The 19,286-nt window shown below is 40.5% G+C and overlaps 1 protein-coding gene across 1 annotated transcript; it reads left to right on the forward strand.

Moving 5' to 3' along the window:
• Positions 1 to 641: 641 nt before the first annotated feature.
• UBE2L3 (ubiquitin conjugating enzyme E2 L3) lies at positions 642 to 19,285 on the forward strand. The gene is made up of 4 exons (XM_082491593.1): positions 642 to 704; positions 9,394 to 9,489; positions 13,484 to 13,670; positions 17,134 to 19,285. The coding sequence occupies exons 1-4, from the start codon at positions 678 to 680 to the stop codon at positions 17,286 to 17,288; spliced, it is 465 nt and encodes a 154-aa protein (XP_082347719.1). The 5' UTR covers positions 642 to 677; the 3' UTR covers positions 17,289 to 19,285.
• The last annotated feature ends 1 nt before the right edge of the window (position 19,286 follows it).

The following is a 19,286-nucleotide window of genomic DNA, read 5'->3' on the forward strand; positions in this document are numbered from 1 at the left end:
CCAATGTGTTAGGGAGCGAGTCAGGTGCTGGGAGACAGACGTCTGGTGGCATTTTAGATGTTATGTAGTCACTTAGTTGCCTGCCGTATCTACTAGCCCTGTGTCTGGCACCCCGGGGCACCCGAAACCACAGCGTGTCCCCGCGGTCGGTCACCCGCACCGCTCGGCCGTGGCCCAGCCGGGGCGGGTCAGCGCTGGGGAGCAGCTACCGTTAGAGCTCCTTTAAGGTGCTAAAAAGCAGATGGCAAATTACAGTCTTGATTAATGCCGACAGGGACCCGATCTCCTCTTCCGCAACTTTCTGTTCCCCGGCGGCTGCGGCAGCACCGCGGGCTGGAGGCTCGGCCGAGGCCGGGCCCGCCGTGGGCCGAGCACTCCCGGGGCAGCGCCCGGCGCTCTCGGGGCGTTGGGACAAACTGAGAACACGAATGTTGCGACGAGCTCCGAACGCAACGGGGTCTTATTTGATAAAACCCGGAACTGCGGGTCGTTGTCTCCTTCCCTACAGAGACGCTGATACCGGACGCGGGGCGGTAGTGGCGGCAGCGGCGGGAGCCGCGCGGAGCAGCGCCACCAGGGGCGCGGCCCGCCCCGCCGCCGCCGCCCCAGGAAGCGCAGGGCTTTAGCGCCCTGCCCGCCGCCGCCATGCATTGTGGGGCGGCAGCAGCAGAGCCAAGATGGCGGCCAGCAGGAGGCTGATGAAGGTAACAGGCAGCGCCGCGCCGGGAAGGGCCGGCGGGCGGGCGCCGGCGGGCACCCCCACACCCGCCCCGGCGCCCCTTCGCGTGCCGAGGGTCGTCTCCCCGGCCGCGGGCCGGCGGAGCGGCCTCCCCCCCTCCCCCCGGTGGCTCCCCGGGCCGGAGCGACCGGAACGGGAGCAGCCGGCACTTAGGCCGCGGCCGTGAGGGGCCTCGCTGTCTCCCCCGTCGCCGCCCGGGGCGCCGGCGGTGCCCCAAGGCCTCCGACCGCCGCCCGGGGCTGGGCGGGGGTTCTCGGTGGGCGCCGGGCGCTGCCCCGTCCCGTCCCCCTCCCCCGTCCCCCTCCCTCGGGGGGCTCCTGCGGTGACTAAGCAAAGAGGAAGGGCCGGGGGGGAAGGAAACGCCGCTGCCGGGACGCCTCGGCCCTCGCCCGGGGTCGGGGCAATCCCCGGGGTGGCGTGAGGGGTCGCCCCGCCGTCGGCGGTGCCGCAGCCGCGGCGCGGTCCCCGGGCCTGCCCGCGGGGGGGGCTCGGCCGGGCGGCGGGGAAGCGGCCTCCTCCCGGCAGGGGGGTCCGCGCCCCCTCCCCCCCCACCCCCCGTGCTCTCCTCGGTAAGAAGCCTTCCCCGAACGGCCGGGGTGAACTTGCTTCGGTGTTTGGGAGAGGAACCTCTTCCTTGTGTAAGAGGTTTATCACGCTGAAGTATGGACCTGGGTTCAGAAGTTTCCCCATTCGCCGCAGCCGCGGTGGTGTTTTTGTCTTCACTCTGTTTGTTCTAAAGCGTGGATGATACTTGTAAACGTAAACTCGGCCTCAGTTGGGTTTTAACCGAGAGTGTGTATGGTTTATTGTAAAATAGTGCTTGGGATTATGTTTCTCGTCGTTTTGCTTGAGGAGCAAGGTACTTATTAGGAAGAAAATGATAACCATTGCTCCCAAAACATACTAGTTTGTTTTATGTCTTGTATATAATTGCCAATTAACGTTATAAACTGTATGCAGTGGGGTTTGTCTAGGACGTGCATACATAGTGGTGTAAAATTTAGTCATCTGTAAAATGCTATGGCAATATCATACGGTATTTGCATGCGAAGCGGCTGTAACGTAAATCAATGGACTGTACAGGCTAGTCCTGTGAAACGCCGGGGAGAGACCCCGTAACTGTCAGGCGATGCTGTAGCCTTATTACAAAACCCGTTCCTGTGGGGTGCAATGTAACCGTGCACTGGGATTTCACAGATACACGGACGATTCTGCCAAACTTAGTCTTTTAATATCAGATTTGCAGCTGGCTTCAAGGACATGGACCCCTAATAGGGCTGGGATTTCGCTAGAACATGTAGATGGCGTGTTTTGAAGTTGCATTTCCTTAATTGTGCAGATGCATAATTAACCATTATAACTCGGTCATTTCTGAAGAAACCAATAGCTCAGCAGTGCTTTCATAAGGCTAGTTCTGTTGTTTTAGACATGCTATGGAGCGATTAAAAATTAAATGGTAAATACATTGCATGCAGAGTCATTCATATATATTAAATCAGTAGGCATAAACCTGTAATTGTCCTTAAGGATCTTGATGAGATGGCATTCATTTTTTTTTATTTCATTTTTGATAGCTGTTATGTTTTGTCACAGCTTTAGCGTCATAATCAATATGTCTGCTGCCTTATACTCAAATAAGGTTCCCCTTAGTTTTCAGATAGTAAACAACCATTTATCTTTTTGTTAGGCAGCCTTTCTGCCTGTTTTGAAAAAATCCATTAATTGTTCAAAAGCCCATCACTACTACTCTGGTGGGAAAAAAATATATTTCCAATTATTTTTTCTTTTAAAATAGAACATAAAAATCAGAAAGGCAAGCAAAATTGTTCTTAATAGCTGCAGTGCCTCTTGCTTTTCAGCTTCCCCCTCCCCCCATCCCCCCCCCCCCCGCCCCCCCCGAGTTCCACTGTACTTCTAAAACATCAGTACTTTATAATCTTTTACTAAAATGCTGCAGAAACGGGTTTTGGCAACACGACCTCCTTTTCTAGAAAAATGGTGTGGCAGTTGCTTTTGAGAGGGAGTGGTGTAGGAAGGAAGGAGACATTGGTAACTCTTACATTTTTACTTTCGTTTTTATTGCCTGATGGTTGTGGGTTGCGCATGTTGTATGCGTGTTTTATGCCAGTTCAAGAGCTGTGAGATGCTGTATCACACAGCTTGTGAAAGTTATTAAATAAGCAGCTACCTTCCTGCCTTTGGAGAGTCAAGTCACCCCAAATGGCTTTGGGTTTTGCCATTCATCTCAGCAGGAACAAAGTAGAGCTCTCGTACAGATGATGTGATCTGGATTGCTGCAGCATGATGTTTTGAAGGTCCAAACTCGCATGTGTATCAACCTAATAACATTAAGTTCTGCATTCACAGATCTGCTTTAAAAAGTCTTTCACAGTTGAAGTTTTGCAATATAAAAGAGTCTGCAGTGTGTCTTCCCCGGGTCATGGAATGATGAGTGATTACAACTGCAGGAAATAGAGTTTTTCAGTTTGTCGCTCAATTATGTTTAAAATAACTTAGGATCAGCATTAACTGTATTTTCTTTGAGCTAAATATCAAGTTTGTCCTGCGTAAGTGAGAATAAACTTTGAACTTTTTATAGGTCACATAAAATAAAGCAATTCCCATTTCTTTAAGGTCTTGCCAACATTTTCAAGTACTGCATTTTTTCTGAACTTGTGTCATAATCATAGTTATTCATATTAATCACAGTGGCTCAGAGAGACTGGATGTAGTAAGTTCATAATAACGCACTGTCTGCCTGCAGAACATTGGGAGTATGAGTAGAGTTTCCACCTTCCAGGTGGAAGTGGGTGTCGTTTTCAGATTGTGGAAGCCGTTTGTGTCTTCAATTTGCCAACCTCTTTGTGAAAGAGTTATTATGAGTTTTGCCATTGTGCTCATACAGTTCAATTTTAAACATGAAGTCAAGTTATAACAAAAATAAGATTGTCTTGTTATCTCAGGCTCTGTTTGAGCAAATTACATTTCCTAGGCCAAAGACCTTATTTATGTCCTATTTTTGCAGAGCTTTATACCATCAAATAGTGTGTCTAACTGAAGTTTTCTCTACTGACTTATAAAAAGCCAGAGGAGGTGTGTTCTTTCCAGGTGCACACCTAGGCTAGCAAAAATGTGAAATAAACATAGTAGTGAATCCTATTCCGGTGACATCTGAGGTGGAGTTTTGATCTATGAGCCACCATTACACTTCTTCAAAGAGCCACAGCTGTCAGATCTTGACTCCTCGTGAAATGTGAGAGGTGGGAATAAAGCAGTCTTTGTCAAGGCTAAGTTGTTGTGGACAATCTCTCAGGGTAAAAACAGACAAATATTGAGTAATTATATTGAGGAAAGGATCTAAGGCTTCTTAGATCTACTAAGAGCTACTTTGCTTCGTGTCCCTTTCTCGTAAAAAGCAGATAGCCTCCAAACATGTATGATTTGGAACATAGATCTCCAAGAGACATGCCAGAGATTTCGGTGAAATGCTTTTCACAGTTGCCACCCACTAATGTAAACCAAGCCGTTTCCCATGCGAGATGCGTAGCTCGGTGGGGTGTGGAGAGGTAGTGGGTAGTTGCAAAGGGACAGCTATTTCGGTGCTGGGTAGTTGCAGTACTCACTTGGTGATGTAGTAGTGCGTGGTGCTGAGGTGTGCCTCCAGCCAGCGTTTTCAGGTAGTATCTGGGAAGGCTGTCCTGGCCCCTGTGCGGAGCTGGTCCCTTCTGCGTTGATCTGCGATACAGCTGAGCTAAGTTGTCTGTAAAAGCCGCACTTCTGTTTCCTGGCTTTCAGCTGTTCAAAAGTATCTTTAGTATTAAAAATTGAGAATAGATTTAAAGAGTAAATAGCACTTTGCATATGACATGAGGTACATAGGCAATTATTTTAATCTTACTGTTTTTACTCTGCTTCCATAATTGCATAGTCAAACATTTAAACAACTGTTGAACTCCATGATAAAATACAAACACAAGGCCACACCCAGGTACCTGCCGTAGATGGCCTGCAACCTCCAGCGTGCTGTGGTCTTGTAAACTCCGTAGCCCTTCCGAGTAAAGGGGTTTTGAACACCTTTTGTATTTGAAAAGCAATTCTAAATTGATCCAAACACCCGTTCTCAGTAACAAGGGAAATGTGGTTTTGAGCAATGTATGATTGCCCTCATGCAGAAGTGAGAATACCGATTCATTTCCTCTTTTTGAAACTGAGAATTGACAAAAGGATTTCTAATCAAATGAAGATACTTTGCCAAAAAGTAGAATTACTCAGTAAATAAGCCGTGTGAGTATACAGGGTTGTAATGTTGCAGAGGAAACTTAATAATAGCTCTTATAAGAGCTATTTGTTCTTTTGGTAGGTTTTGTGTTGTTTTTTTTTTTTTTGTAAAATTATATTTTATTTTAAGGTCTGTTAACACTTCTCTGTACTGTATGAGATTCAGAAAGTAAAATTGGTCAGTTCCTTATCAGTGTCTTGGAGCCTGTCATGCTTCTTTTAGAGAATGTGTTTATAAACAGGTAAACATAAATTTTAAATGGTAGGGAATCATGGTTTAAAGTTCTTTATGTAGACTTTTGTTTTTCTTTGTGCATTTAATAGCATTTTGGGCTTGATGCAGAACTTACTGAAAGCAGTTTGAGTTCTTATGCTTATTCCCATATTCTTGGATTGCACTCTTACAAGTGTCTGTCTTCGCTGCATTTTCCTATCTGGCTTGGTTTTTTTCGGAGAAGTCGTGAAACTTGAAAGATGCATGGGCAAAACAGTTGCAGTTGCAGGGTTTTTAAAAGACTTAACTACATTTTAAGCTGATGCTACTCTTGTTTTTCATTTCAAACATTTAACTTTTGCTTTGAACAGCATAAATCGTTATATGATATTGAGAATAAAAATTTTAAATCCTTAATGATTATATGAGAGGTAGTATGTAGTTTTGTGACTACCTTCAGCATTATACTTGAAGATCAGATACCACCTCTGAAACAATGTGTTCTCCATTTCATGTGCTGTGTATAACACTTTCTCTGAACATATCCAGACTACACACATCATGTCTCAAGAGAGCCCCGTGAAATAAGACATTTCTGTTTCACAAACGGGGAAACCAATGCAGCAAGGTCACGTGCAAGGTTGATAACAGAGTGGGGAATGAAGGCTGATGGAAATTCTTACTGCAGTCTTCCAACCTTTAGTTACGCTCTTCCTGTGCTCCTTTAATTATGCTACTTGACGAAATTAAGGGGTGGAGGACAAGAGAAGGAATTAATCTATTTACTGTCTTCCTAGACTCTTAAGTATTATTCTGAAATAAATATCTGGGCTATATCCTTTTATCTCAAAAAGTAATTTTTGTCCCTTTGGAGTTGCTCAAGCCTGTGTTAACACAGCATTGACTTTTAATCTGTGCTGTTTGAAAGTATTTAGTAGCTCATTCACTTTTCTAACAGTACTTTTGTACTGTAGTTGCGTCTGCCTCTGTAGCTCTGAGGCAGTTAGATCTTTATTATGGGTTTTGGCAGGTGCCAGGAAAACAAACCAAACCAAACCCTCTTTCCCCCTTCAATTGTGAATGCTGAATCTCTTCCCACTCCTGAGGCACTAGACACAAAAACCCTAAAAGCCTGACTTGGGAGTATAGTATTATATTGTATTTGTGGGGATAGTAATATGAAAAAAAAGCTATTTGTAAATAAGTAACATGACATTGATTAATTTGGAGTGGCATATGAAATCTTAAACACTTCTAGTATAGGAAAAGTAATTCCTCTTATAAATTGGAATCTGTCTTAAGTGCATGGTTCAGACAAGTCCTCTGCTAAGGTAGGCTTGATTCTCCGTGACCTTTGCAGTCATGCCTGCGTGCGAGGAAAATAATTGCCTGGTTTATCCCCATCTATCCCCTTCTTCGGTTGTCAGTTACTATGGCCGGACCTGAGGCAGCAGAAGGAGAGGCACAGAATATAGTCCTGATACACCGCAGTAATTTACCACTTTTTTTGATTTTGATGGTAAATTCCTGCAAAGGCTTAACGTGTCAGTTTAAAGACACAGATGTCCTGAATCATCTTCAGCTACTTCTTTAGTGTCTTCTGGGCTGTTTAATTCCCTTTCTCCTGTGGTGGTGGACTTGAGGGAAAATAGGGAGCAATTTGCATATTTGTTTTAAACTTTTCTTTGCTTTCATACAAAGTTTTACAGTTTTTTAATGATCTCTCTACTGGATTCTTGCATTTCTAAATTCAGCATCCAGTTTTTTAACCTGAATATAATTATAAAATGTAGGTGTTTAATTTTCCAGTAACGTGAAGCCATGCTTTTCTAATTTGTTTTATTAGCTTAATAACATACCTGAATTACAGAGTCGTAGTCCTCCCTTTTTCTGTGTCTGGGCAGTTGTTCTCTGGGCCAGCAGCAGTGTCACGCTGTCATCTGAACCTATGATAAAAGCTTCTGCATGGAAGCTGCGCTCTCACTGGGACATTATGGGGGAGACTTCTATTGTATGTATGTTTTTAATATGGTAACTAGAAAATTGTCTAAACCCATTTTCCTTTCCTTGTTTTAGAGTAAAGGCACTTGTGATGCACGTTAATTCATACTTAAACTATCTACTGGTTAACTAGCTTATTTTGTTCCTGATGTTGGATGCATTCTGTCTAGTGTGTAATGGGATTTATCCCTTACACCCTGTGGAATAGAGCTGTGCCAGGACTTCACAGTTCTGGCGTGGCGTGTCGAGAGCGAGCCGCTCAAAACGCTCTTCTGAGTGAGCTGCTCCCCCGACCCTCTTGGGGACGAGTTGGTCTGGTATGGGTCAGACTCCCTGAGCTGCTGGGTGGTGCGCTGAGCACTCAGCGCCAGCTATAAGGCACTGTGTGCATTTGCAGTTTCAGTGATTGTAAAGGATCTCTTATAGCTGTGATAATAAAGGTTATTTTCTTTTGAATATTTTGGTTTGTTCTGTATCCCTATAAATGTGCTTCATGGGATTATTTTTGTGTCGTTTTTGTGGTTTCCTGCTCTAAGGAAATTGGATAATCCTCTTGCCTTTTTTTTTTTTTTTTTTAAAAAAAAAAAAAGCCCAAACTCTCTGATATTGAATAAATCTAGCAGCAGTGGAATTTGGAGCTTAATCCACAGGTCTAGATGAAATAGTTGGTTTTAGTGTGGTGAAGGTTGTGTTGGACATTAATTCAATGTCCAAGAAGACTCCAAGGTTAAACTGTATTCTGAGTACGCTCTTGCTTTCATAGGTGCAAATGGGAATGTAAATGTTCGTCTTCTGATGTGTGGCTATCATGATTTTTTGTTTCTTGTGCATTTGGAAATCTTGTTTTCCTTTTGGGTTTGCATTTTATCATGATGCTAAGTTTATGCAGGGGTTCAGCGTGTGTATTAAATCTTTGCCAGTTAGATGCGAAAAGGTTTGATCTAAGATGAACGTAGAGCTATTTCAGAAAACAAAAACGTGGACAGTATGACACTTGTACCAAGAAAACTGATCTTTTTTGTTTTTTAGTGCACAGTGCCTTTGCTTGTCATTGGTGTTTTTATCATAATAATGTACAGTCTAGTTTTGCAAATACAGTAGCACCCAGTGAAGAACTGTCTGCTGGCAGAGTGCACCAGTGTTGCTGTATAAGCAACATTTTTCCTAACCTATGTAGACATGCAGGCGTGTGCTTCAGTTTTGAAAGCACTGGGAAAGTTTTATGTTTCACTGGGGATGACTTTTGAATTTGAATTCAGTTAAATACTGTTTCAAGGTAAAACTGCTGAATTCAGGAGCAGAGGGCTACAATTGGGGTGGAGGGGAGTGGAACCTTGAGGTGTTTCTTTTTAGGTCTTAATAAATACTCCAGGAAACAGTTTCTACACTAGGACTTATACATCATTTTAAATATAAAAGTGCCTAAATACCTGTTTTGGTGGTACCCAGATCACTAACTCATCGAAAATGGTTTGACTGGTGACTGATGCAGAAAGATACCTTGATCAAGAGCGATACAGCAATAAAGAGAGGTATCTTAATATATACTGGTAACTTTGAAGTACAAAACAGAGGTAAAGATGTATCTTCAAGTTATTGGTCTAAATAAGGCTAGTTTGGCTTAGATTGGTATTTTTCTGAGTTAGCATCAGTTTAAGTTGGTCATGCAGGAATTGGTTGGTTTTAGTTGAAATAATTGACCTGTTCAGTGACTTTATCTGTGTTTAAAACTGTTATGAAATAATTCTTCCAAATCACTATTTTCCTTCAGACAAGTTCTAAGATGCACTCTATTTCTGTGCTTTGCAGAGTTACCAGTTGTCTGTTACCAAAGGCACTGATTTGCATTTGAGATATAAAAACATTTTTAAATGCACTTTTTTAATACTTCTACTTCATTGTGTCTGTAATGATGTTAATAATAAGGCTTTTTTCTTTTTTGCTGACATATTAAAAAAAAAAAGGTTGCTTTAATACCTTGTCTCCGGGAATTTTACTTCTCACAGGTGCAAAATTTTCTTTCTTATTTGTGTGGGTTGTCACCACTAAAACCTCAAGCTTCTTTAATGTTCAAGAAACCCACGCTGACCTTGAAGCGTTTTGAAAAATAAACACGAGCATCTTAATACTGTTATTAACTTACACTTTGCTTGTTTTTCAGGAGCTTGAAGAAATCCGCAAATGTGGAATGAAAAACTTCCGTAATATCCAGGTTGATGAAGCTAATTTATTGACCTGGCAAGGGCTTATTGTTCCTGTGAGTATAGACTACTCCTTATTCTAATGAGCTTTAAAACAGAATGAGGATCGTTTGTATCCCATAAATCCACAGTTTAGTAGTGCTGCTAGTGACCATTAGATAACTCTTGCACCCTGACAAGAATCTCTCTTTTTATTATTATTATTTATTATAAAACCTGACTTTCAGAGTTGCGAGTTTGTGCAGAAGCTAGTTGTTTATAAATGTATCGTAAGTTTATACAGATTATACTGCAGCATCTTAAACGTACTCTGGGCCATGAAGTGTGGTCCTGGATTTAGTTCTTGTCTGTCTTCAGACATCTTGTGTAATCTTCAGAAAATAGTGTAATCTTCCTGTCTCAATTTATTTGAGTGTCTTTGTTTTATCAAAGTCTGATCATTTTAGTAGGTGTTTTTTGTAACTGTCTGAAGAAAAATCCATACGTAGTTGAAAGGCATTCTAGACTTTTCTGATCGATACCTGCCTGGATGCTTCATAGCTGTAGGCCTGGTCCAACACAAGGCTGCAGCTGGCAAGAGCTGTGCACCCAGTGATGGCACTGGATTACTTGGAAGAGGTGTTGGAAGGCGAAAGCAAAGGAAGTTTGTAGTTTATTACATTAAGCTTAAAGTACAAAGTCTACATCATTTTAGGAAAAGAGAACTGAGGTATGAAATATTTTTTTTTACGTCTTAATAGATTTATTTTTTTAAATCAACTAGATTTATTTCTAGGATAAAATTGAGTATTGGAAAAAGTTTGCAAGGAAAAGGTTTGGATTTTCAGAAAGTGAGCTCTTTAAAAGGAAGTTTTGGCATTAATTAATGCCCAAAAAACCCCATTCAATTTTTCAAGAGCACTACAATCTTTTAAGAGAATGTTTAATAGAAGTAGGTAACCGCTGTATTATTCAAACAGAGAGGGATTTGTTACGAAGGGGAAAGCAGGAAATAGAGTATGTTGAATTCCTTGGTTGAAGTCACTTGGATTTTCAACTCCTTTATTTTCCACTGGCTGCCGTGACCCACGCTCCCTTCCTTACGTGAGCTACTTTTTAAGTCTGCAGCAATAGAGGCTGTGCCAGTAGGGCACAGCTTGTCCTTGGGTGCTACCTAGACGGTCCCCCAACCAGTGCAAATCTGTCTCTATTATATGACTTTGAAATATCTCTTTAGCAGTGCCTCTGCTTTGCCAGTGGGAGGCCGTTCCCGAATTCAGGTCATACAGGCTGAGATAACAGCTAGGCCTTTGCACTCAAATACTGTAGAATACGTTTAGTTTACTCTGTTTACTGATATTCCTTTCAAGTAATTCCTTTATTTGCAAGAGCAGCCTCAACCATTTAAAGCAAGCAGGATTTTACATTGAAATTTGATAGAGCTGAGAAACAATATGCCTTCAGCGTATCAGCCACTCTGATATTCGTGGTTCACGTGTAATAGTTTACTACTCTGATAATACTTTGAAGCAGTATGAGGTTGGTAAATGTGACTAATAAAGCAAAACACCAAAATACTTGTTTATTCCTGTTAAAATTAGCAATATGTGGTGTACAGCATCTATTTTTAGCAGTTTCTGCTCACCAGAGTGTGTGTTTTGCAAAGGCTCATAACATCACAAGTGTTTAAACATTGATGCAGTGAACCGTGCTTCACACCTGCCTTTTGGGTTATAGTATATCCCGATACAAGGGGAATAGCCTTAAATTCACTGCTGGTATAGTTAAGAGGTAATTTTGTCATGAAATTATACTTCCTATGGTAATAAAGTGCTGTGTAGTACATAATCAAATAGTAGTATAATTTATTATTTTGAGGATACTCTATAGAAGATGCTGTAGTCTTAGCATAATGTTTTTAACTATTGCAATGCTGGAGATAACAGCTTAAAAATGTAATATACAAGCTGGTTGCAAGTTTGGGGTTTGTTTTTGTTGAGTTTTTGCTTCTGAAGTTTTGCATACTGTTTCCAGTTTAGAAAATCTTCTTGCTTAGGGTTTAAAGCCATATTAATCATACTTTAGTAGGACTTCCCAGGTACGGATTATTAAACTATAACTGAGCATTATTTTGGCCAGCTGCTTAATTAAAGGTGTGAATGATACAAAGGTTAATATTTTTAACAGTGTTCATACAGATTTACTGTGAAAGCTAATGCTTTAGAAGTTTTTGTTGTATGTAACATACTTTGTTCTTCAGAACAATTGTTACTTTTTAAGGGTGTTTGCTCAATTGAAAAGCAAATTGAAGACAGCTTGTCAACTTTTTTCCTGTTCTAAATTGTAGAATAAGGTAGTTTATGTACTGTGTGTTGAAAAGGTATACTATCTGTTTGATTTCAACATCAAAATGAGACCATCTACCCCAGGCTCTGTGTTCTTGTAAGAGGGGCTGTTGGTGTACCATGAATTTCATTTCACTTAATCAAATCTGCTTGCTGTGGACAAATTTGCAGAGCAAAAATACTCCAGGTGAATGAGAGTCGTATTTGTCGCTTGTGTTCCAGTATTTGTAATTCTGCTTCTCTCCCTTGTCAGTGTCAAAAAACGTACAACAAATAATTAGAAATTAATTACTTGAATATTCTGTGTTTTATCTACTTAAAACACGAGCATCACTTTACTTACATTTTTGGTTCAATTTATTGGTGAGTTATAGTGAAGAACTGTTCTGACTGAGAGTCAAGCAGAAAATGAACATTTTTAAGCCAGGTCAGTTCCCGTATCAGTTCACTGAACATCCTCACAAATTGCAGCATGTGATAGAGGCAAGAACAAGTGAGCCATGGGGGGAGAGGGCAATAACTGCTTAAGTTGTCACCACCACTAAAAGTTATTGGTTAAACTTCCAAAGTTTTTAGGATTGCTTGGATAAAAAGTGATTTTAAAGTAATACTAGTTACCTTTTCCCTTGACTGCAGAAATTGTGCTGTATTTCTTAGAAACACACAACCAGACTTCTCCATATGGATTAAACTAAAATTAAATGCTTTCTGTTGAATAATATTTTAATAGAACACTGCCCACTCCCAAATATTGGTAAACCTTGTTTAACTTTTGGAGTGGGTTTGATTGCAGGGAATGATCTGGTTGCTAATGAAGAATGTGTGTGATTATACTTTACACCAACTGGAAACTCTCATCCTTTGATTCTTGTTCCCAGAGTGTTTGGAAAGGCTTCATGCCGCAGTTACTGTTTTCAGTGCAGAATGTTATTTTCTTAAGCTTTAAATGTAGCAGTGGTTTATTTTTCTTCTGCTTTTCTTCTGCAGTTAGTATTTGAAGCACTATCAATAGTCTATCGTGTTTCCTAAATGAGATTCTGGGCATTGTTTTTTCTGTTTCAGCATGAAGAACTACTTTGCTTACTTCATGGTTCTCTCATCATGCTCCTTCAAAAATGATCTGATAAGAGTGGGTGCTAAAACTGCATACAAATTCAGAATGTTCTCATCAGCAGACAGAGTGAATATCTATCTTTAGTACCAATGAATGCTCAGCAGATTTTTGTGTAGTCAGCACAAGAACGTTCTCGGAACATATAGGGAAATCTGACAAATCAAACTGCTTTGCTGTTCATACCACCATGTTGTGAGACACGTAAAATAACTAGGTTTAGAGAAACCAATTTTCCTTGACAGGCTTCCTGTTTGTGTCGCGGAAAGGGTTTACAATGTTTTTTGAAATACAAAGTTGAGAATAAAGCTACTTACTAGATAGGACCTTGAGTTTGGAGTAAATGGGATTGGATGCTTTCTTAACAGTAGAAACGTCAGCCAACTTCACAACAATGGTAATCTGCTTTTCCAGGTGAATACAAATGCTGTAGATAGAGGTTGTATTGCCTCTCTGTTACCAAATAGGATTTGATGTTTCCTGACACGTAGACATGGCAGTATGTGTTGGAAGAAGGTGCCTTTAAAAGAGGTCATTTGATATATCAAAGTCTGGAGTCTTAATTGAATCCATTAGCATATGCCAGATTCTTGACATTCTGCCTTCTTGTTGCAGGACAATCCTCCGTATGATAAAGGAGCCTTCAGAATCGAAATCAACTTCCCAGCAGAATATCCATTCAAACCTCCTAAGATTACATTTAAAACAAAGATCTATCACCCTAACATCGATGAAAAGGGGCAGGTTTGTCTGCCAGTAATTAGTGCTGAAAACTGGAAGCCAGCAACCAAAACTGACCAAGGTAGGACTCCATGTGGAGAAAGAACTGGGTATCGAGAAGCTCTGTATTGTGTTTCAATGTAAAGCTAACAGCATTTCAGCTTGCCAGCTGGTCACTGGTATGGTATATTTGTCCCTCTTCTGGTATATTCGTTGTCATAAGGTTTGTGTCATGAATCATGTGTTGTGAGCACAGTGTGCAACTCTTCTGGAATCTCATTTTGTTATTAGAAGGTAAGGTAATGACACTGACGCGTGGCATTCCCACCTCCAGAAAACCACAAAATTAGTGACTGAAGAGTTTATTTAAGGTAGTGTCCTCAGCATACTTAAAAATTCTGGTGGTAGTTTGTGTGAGGGTTATTTTGAGTTTCCTTTTAGACAGTGACTTTATAATCCAGAGGTGTCCAGTACTCTTTTGGATGTTTGAAAGAAAGGGTCTAAAACCTCAAGGCTTTCTGTATTTTATAATCTCTGCCGTGTGGTTCAGTGATTTGAACATATGGTTTGAAGCATCTACAGAGTCATAAACAAAACTTGAAATCATAACACAAATTAACTCTCAGTTCTTAAAAGATCACTGCTGTGAGGCTTACTGTGTAGAGTGTCTTTGGATAAGAATTTAAATATTTTAAGGAAAATAGTTTCGTCAGGTTCTGTGGCAGACTGTGATCCGAGTAGGTTTTTTTTCTGTTGTTGCTTCCATTAGTTGTTGGGGTGAGAATTTCATGTTTTCTGGCAGGTGATGATTAGTTTCATATTAAGCACTTCTTATTGTACATGCAGAAAGAGCAAACATCCTTGCAAAAATTGCATATTTTCTTAATAGTAATGTTTCAAATGAGTAGCAGTTCAGTGTCACTGAAGCTCTTGCACTGGACTAAAGCGTCTTGCTTTGTAGGAGAAAGTATTTCATTCTTCCAGACTCCTCTTTAAAGTTGTTTTCACTTGAACTGTGTTCCTGATAGTAAACAATGCTGTACTTAAGATTTCTTTTTTTTTCTGTGTACTTCTGTACACTAATAAAACTACTTGGAGTTTGCATGATCTGGCCCCAAAGACAAAATAGAAAAATTCCTGTAGTTGTGTCTGAAAAGATCAAGTGGTTGAATGCTGGGGAAAGCGGAGGGGGCAGCAAAAAGAACCTGTTAAACTCACATAGGTCAGTGAAGTTCTTGTGATTTGTTGTTGTTTTATCCCAGATCATACAGGACAGAGATCCTTGGGAGAGACGAAATGGAAGCAGCGTGTAGACGGTTTCTGTTAACACCTTGGCAGTTTTCTTAATCTTGTGAGCCTTCTCTAGTTAAGTAAAGGAACGACATGTCTCTACCTAGTTTGAAATGCAAGCTGGCATTAGTTGGAACTATTGAAGTGATCGTTTGCGTGCAGGAAATAGTGTCTCCCTGAGAAGTGGCAATTCCCTTTTTATCTTAGAAAATGAATAAAAATTATGTTAAATCAGAATTTGGAACAAACTCGGGTGCCAACATATTGCAAATCTCTCAATTTCTGCTGTTCTGTGGTCTTTCATTTGTCTTTTTTCTTCAAGAAATCATTTTAGTGTGTACGCCTGTTACTACATCGCTGTATGAACCTGCAACAATGCTATTGCAGCCCTGCTTACGTGTCTGTTCCTCTTCCTCCACAACTCTTCTGCACTGAAAAGTAAACCTCTGTGTTTGCTGCGTAGGCCTCTCTCAAGGAATTAATGCGACATTATTAGTACAGCATCGAAGAATGTCGTTACCTCACCTTTCGTGTACTAAAGGTGCATCTTAGTGCTGTACTTTTTATTAATTTTTGCTTGATATTAAAACAGACTGCTGTGACAGGATAGTTTTAAAATGCTGTGAATATTGAGACAACTCCTGTTACGACAATCCTAATTTTTTCTGGCTTGTGTGTTAAATAACCTTAATAACACAATAATGCTTTCTCTGTAGTGTTTTAGTGTGTTTTACAGAGTGAAAAGGGATTGTCACATGCAGTATTGATGCTAGTTTGATAAGTAGTCGTTAATATGATGCCAGTTGTCATAAGTCCAGGACTGGTGAGTTAATGTGAAGTAAGCTAGTATCAGTTCTACATTCCTTAAATAGTTTGTTGCAGTTTAAACCCTGAATTGTGGTGAGAAATGTTCCTCTTTATCAATATGCGACAGGCGTACTTCTCGGGATTTTGAGTATTTGTTTTGAGGTATGTTCCCCAGTCCTGTCAAGTAAGGGTGGAAAAGAGTACGAGCATGAAAAGATTGGTGCTCTGAAAGAAGCCACTCTGGTATTCTAGCACTACTGGAGTGGTAAGTATTGTAAGAACTTACGATGCAAAACTAGGGAGAATCCAGCTCAACTGCTAAGTAGCAGGTTCAGAACAAACGCCAGGCTCTGACTTTCCGCGCAGCATGCGGCGGAGTTGTGGAGCTGCCTGCGCTGGCTGCTGCAGGTGTCAGCCGTGATGGGAGCTCAGGAGGGGCAGCTGGCTCCAGAGTGCAACGCGTGAAGTTCAAAGAGCTTTGTTGTGTTTGCTTGAAGAACTCTTGGGGTGCTGCTTTGTATTACTCTGGGTAGCCCAAACTTACCTCAAACGGAATATTAATATTTTCATACAGCTAAATGCTTTTTCTGTGTACCCACTTTCTGTAGACTCGCCTAGTTACGCATATACCTATTAGTGGATGGGTATGAGAACTCCTGATTCTTGTGACCTGTCCAGCTTTAAGTGGTCGTGAGAAAGTATATGAGGAAAATGCAGCAATAAATGTCATTGTAGTATGTGAGGTTCACTGCATAAATGTCAAGTACAGTTCAGTTATTTTAAGAATGACATTTCCTTTGAAAGTGATAGGGGAATGTTGATGAAATGGCTGTAAATAGTGGGGTGAAAAGCATCTTGCAGTTTCTGTCCATGTGTTTGCCTGGTGTATGTCTACTAGTGGATGTATTTGGCAGTTTAGAATAAAGGGAAGAATTGTCTGCTGTTTACACCCCTGTAAACTCTCACTTCCCCAAGTGAGAGTCAGAAAAATAAAGCTGAATAAAAATGTTTCCCAAAAGCAGGCCCAGTTACAACTGCAACGTTGTGACAGATGTCAGGAAAAAATGTTTCATGATGGAAATTCTATCTTCACCCAGTCCCTTTTAGATGAACCTGTCTGTGAAACTTTAGTTTCTTTCTTAGCCATAGGAGAGTATTTTGGATTGGATGCCAGTTACATGGGAAATAATTTGTAGTGCATTTTGATCTCTATTCAAGTTGATTTTGTTTACAAATACGATTTTCTGGTGTTCGTTCACGGTCATTGAACTAAATCTTGGCATATTGCTATAGCTTATTCATGCTCTGCTTTTGAAAAGATGGTAGATTTGTGGGGATGTATTTAAATGCAGTTAAAGCTCTTTTCTTAGTGGGGAATTTTGCTTACACTTTGATTTTTAATAATTAACCATCTTAGTCTCTGACGGTATTTATACTTCTTTTGACAGTAATCCAGTCCCTCATAGCACTGGTGAATGATCCACAGCCCGAGCATCCCCTTCGGGCTGACCTAGCTGAAGAATACTCTAAGGACCGTAAAAAATTCTGTAAGAACGCTGAAGAGTTTACAAAGAAATATGGTGAAAAGCGACCAGTGGACTAAAATCTGACACGATTGATGTCAGCAACATATGATAGAAGATCGGAGCAGTGCATTTGAGACACCCCGTAAAGCAGGACTCTATGGAAAATTGACAAGTGCCACCTTTCGGTGTTAACTTGTGGCTGTTACTAACTTTCTACAGTTTTCTTAATCAAAAGTGGGCTAGGTAACCTGTAAAGAAAGGATTAAAATTTAAGATGTTCTAGTTCTGCTTTCTTTGTTTAAAAATCACTGCTTCAATATACTTTAAAGTATGCTGTTTTCTTTTTCTTGTCAGAAATTATCAAAAATATCTTAGACTTATATTCTGCCCTTAAATTGAAAAGGTTGTGGCTGTCATTTCTTATTTTTCCTTGCAGTTCCCACTATCTTGAGATCATTTAATTCTTCATTGAATTTTATCCGCCTCCCCAAACTGATGTCTTAGAAAAAATATCCCAGTTCTGGCAGAAAATGATTGAGTGTTTGGCAGTTTTGTTTACTTTTCTTTTTAAATGTTGCACTGTGCTTTGTGGGACTTGTTGCAAGTTCCCTTTAACTTCAGTTTGTAACATAATAAACAAAAAAAAAAAAAAAACCAAACCCCACAAAAAAACAATCAGAAGTAATGTCCAGGTCTTATGTAAATCTGGCTGATGTTACCACAAAATGTTTATTAAACGGGGAAACCCAAGTTCTTGTGTGCGTCATTGAATTACAATATGGCTTATGTCCTGCTTCCGTAAATCTTTGGGGAAAAAAAAAATAATCTGTAGCAAAGGAGTAGTGGAATGTGATTACAAACTTCTTTCACTTCTGTTCTCAATACCTGTGCAGAGTAGCTGGGGAAACATGCACAGAACAACATTGCAACCAGTTTAGAAGAGTTTGAGAAATTGGGCACCAAGAGGTACCAAAGTGACAAACAGGTTTTTGAGTTAAAAATCAGTATTTTTGGAAATGTTAATTTTTAATTCAAGTACTAAATCTGACAGCACTGCTAGTCATCTTAGCACATTTTTCTATTAGAATGCGTATGAATCATCCATGTTTTATAGGATGGCACTCGTGCCGTTTCCCTGCCCAATTGCTGAACAGTTCTTACTGAAAATGGTATGAGAAGTGGATTAAGCAATAACCTGTAATAGAGTACGCTTCACTGCTGCTGTTCCTGTGTTTGAAAAACACACAGGTTAGAAGATTTAATGAGTAATTCAAGTATCATTCTAACTTAATCGGGCAGAGCTATTTCCCCGTTGCTCCAGGGCACGCCCACGCATGCTGAAGGAAGCCCTTTCTGTTCAGAACTGAGCCTCCTTTACTATGTCTCTTGCTTTTCTCCTGACTGCCTGTCTTTTTTCCCCCAGCCTAAAGTGTGATCATAGCTCCACAGTCAAACTGCCATACAATCAAACTGCCGTCTCTTCCCCACCTGTCGAACTTGGGTATGTTATTAAGCAAACAGATTTATCTCCAGAAATCCACAGTTACCTGGGAGCACATATCATTTTGATGTGCAGGAAGTTGAATTAGAAAATCCCTCGCACCCAGATGGTTGTCTGTACTCCTAAATTAGGTTTTAATACAGCCTCTGCCTTTGCAACCTTTCAGAACTAGTGTGTCAAGCAGTAGGTCCCTTTTGGTTTTAATGTCTTGTATATTTGCTATTTCTTCACTCATCCCTCTCATCCAGCTTTCGTTTCTGATTTAGTGTAAACAATGACAGCCCAGTACCTCACCTCTGTTGAAAGTAAGTTTTTGGTTTTTTTTTTTTATAAGTTAGGGAGCTAAGAAATTTTATGTTTAAGTGTTCTTAGACAGATTCTTTGGCAGGTAAATAAAGTTAAACCACATTCACCTTATTTACGGAAACTTGCATTTCCTAAGTGTTTTCAGGCTTGTGAGAGCACTGTCTATTACCAAATTTTCACATCTCTGTGTCTTCATTTGCAGAAAGTTGGTACTGATTTTGTTTCATTCACGCTCACTCAGATTCATAATAAAATAATGCCAAATTAT

This window comes from Vanellus vanellus (assembly GCF_965231255.1).
Source record: "Vanellus vanellus genome assembly, chromosome: 16".
NCBI lineage: Eukaryota > Metazoa > Chordata > Aves > Charadriiformes > Charadriidae > Vanellus > Vanellus vanellus.

What these genes read in the sequence shown, in the direction of transcription:
- UBE2L3 (XM_082491593.1), top strand. Translation starts at nt 678, where the DNA reads ATGGCGGCCAGCAGGAGGCTGATGAAG. An exon ending in GGCAAGGGCTTATTGTTCCT is followed by an intron (nt 9,490 to 13,483) that starts GTGAGTATAGAC and finishes TTCTTGTTGCAG; the next exon opens with GACAATCCTCCGTATGATAA. An exon ending in AGCAACCAAAACTGACCAAG is followed by an intron (nt 13,671 to 17,133) that starts GTAGGACTCCAT and finishes TTCTTTTGACAG; the next exon opens with TAATCCAGTCCCTCATAGCA.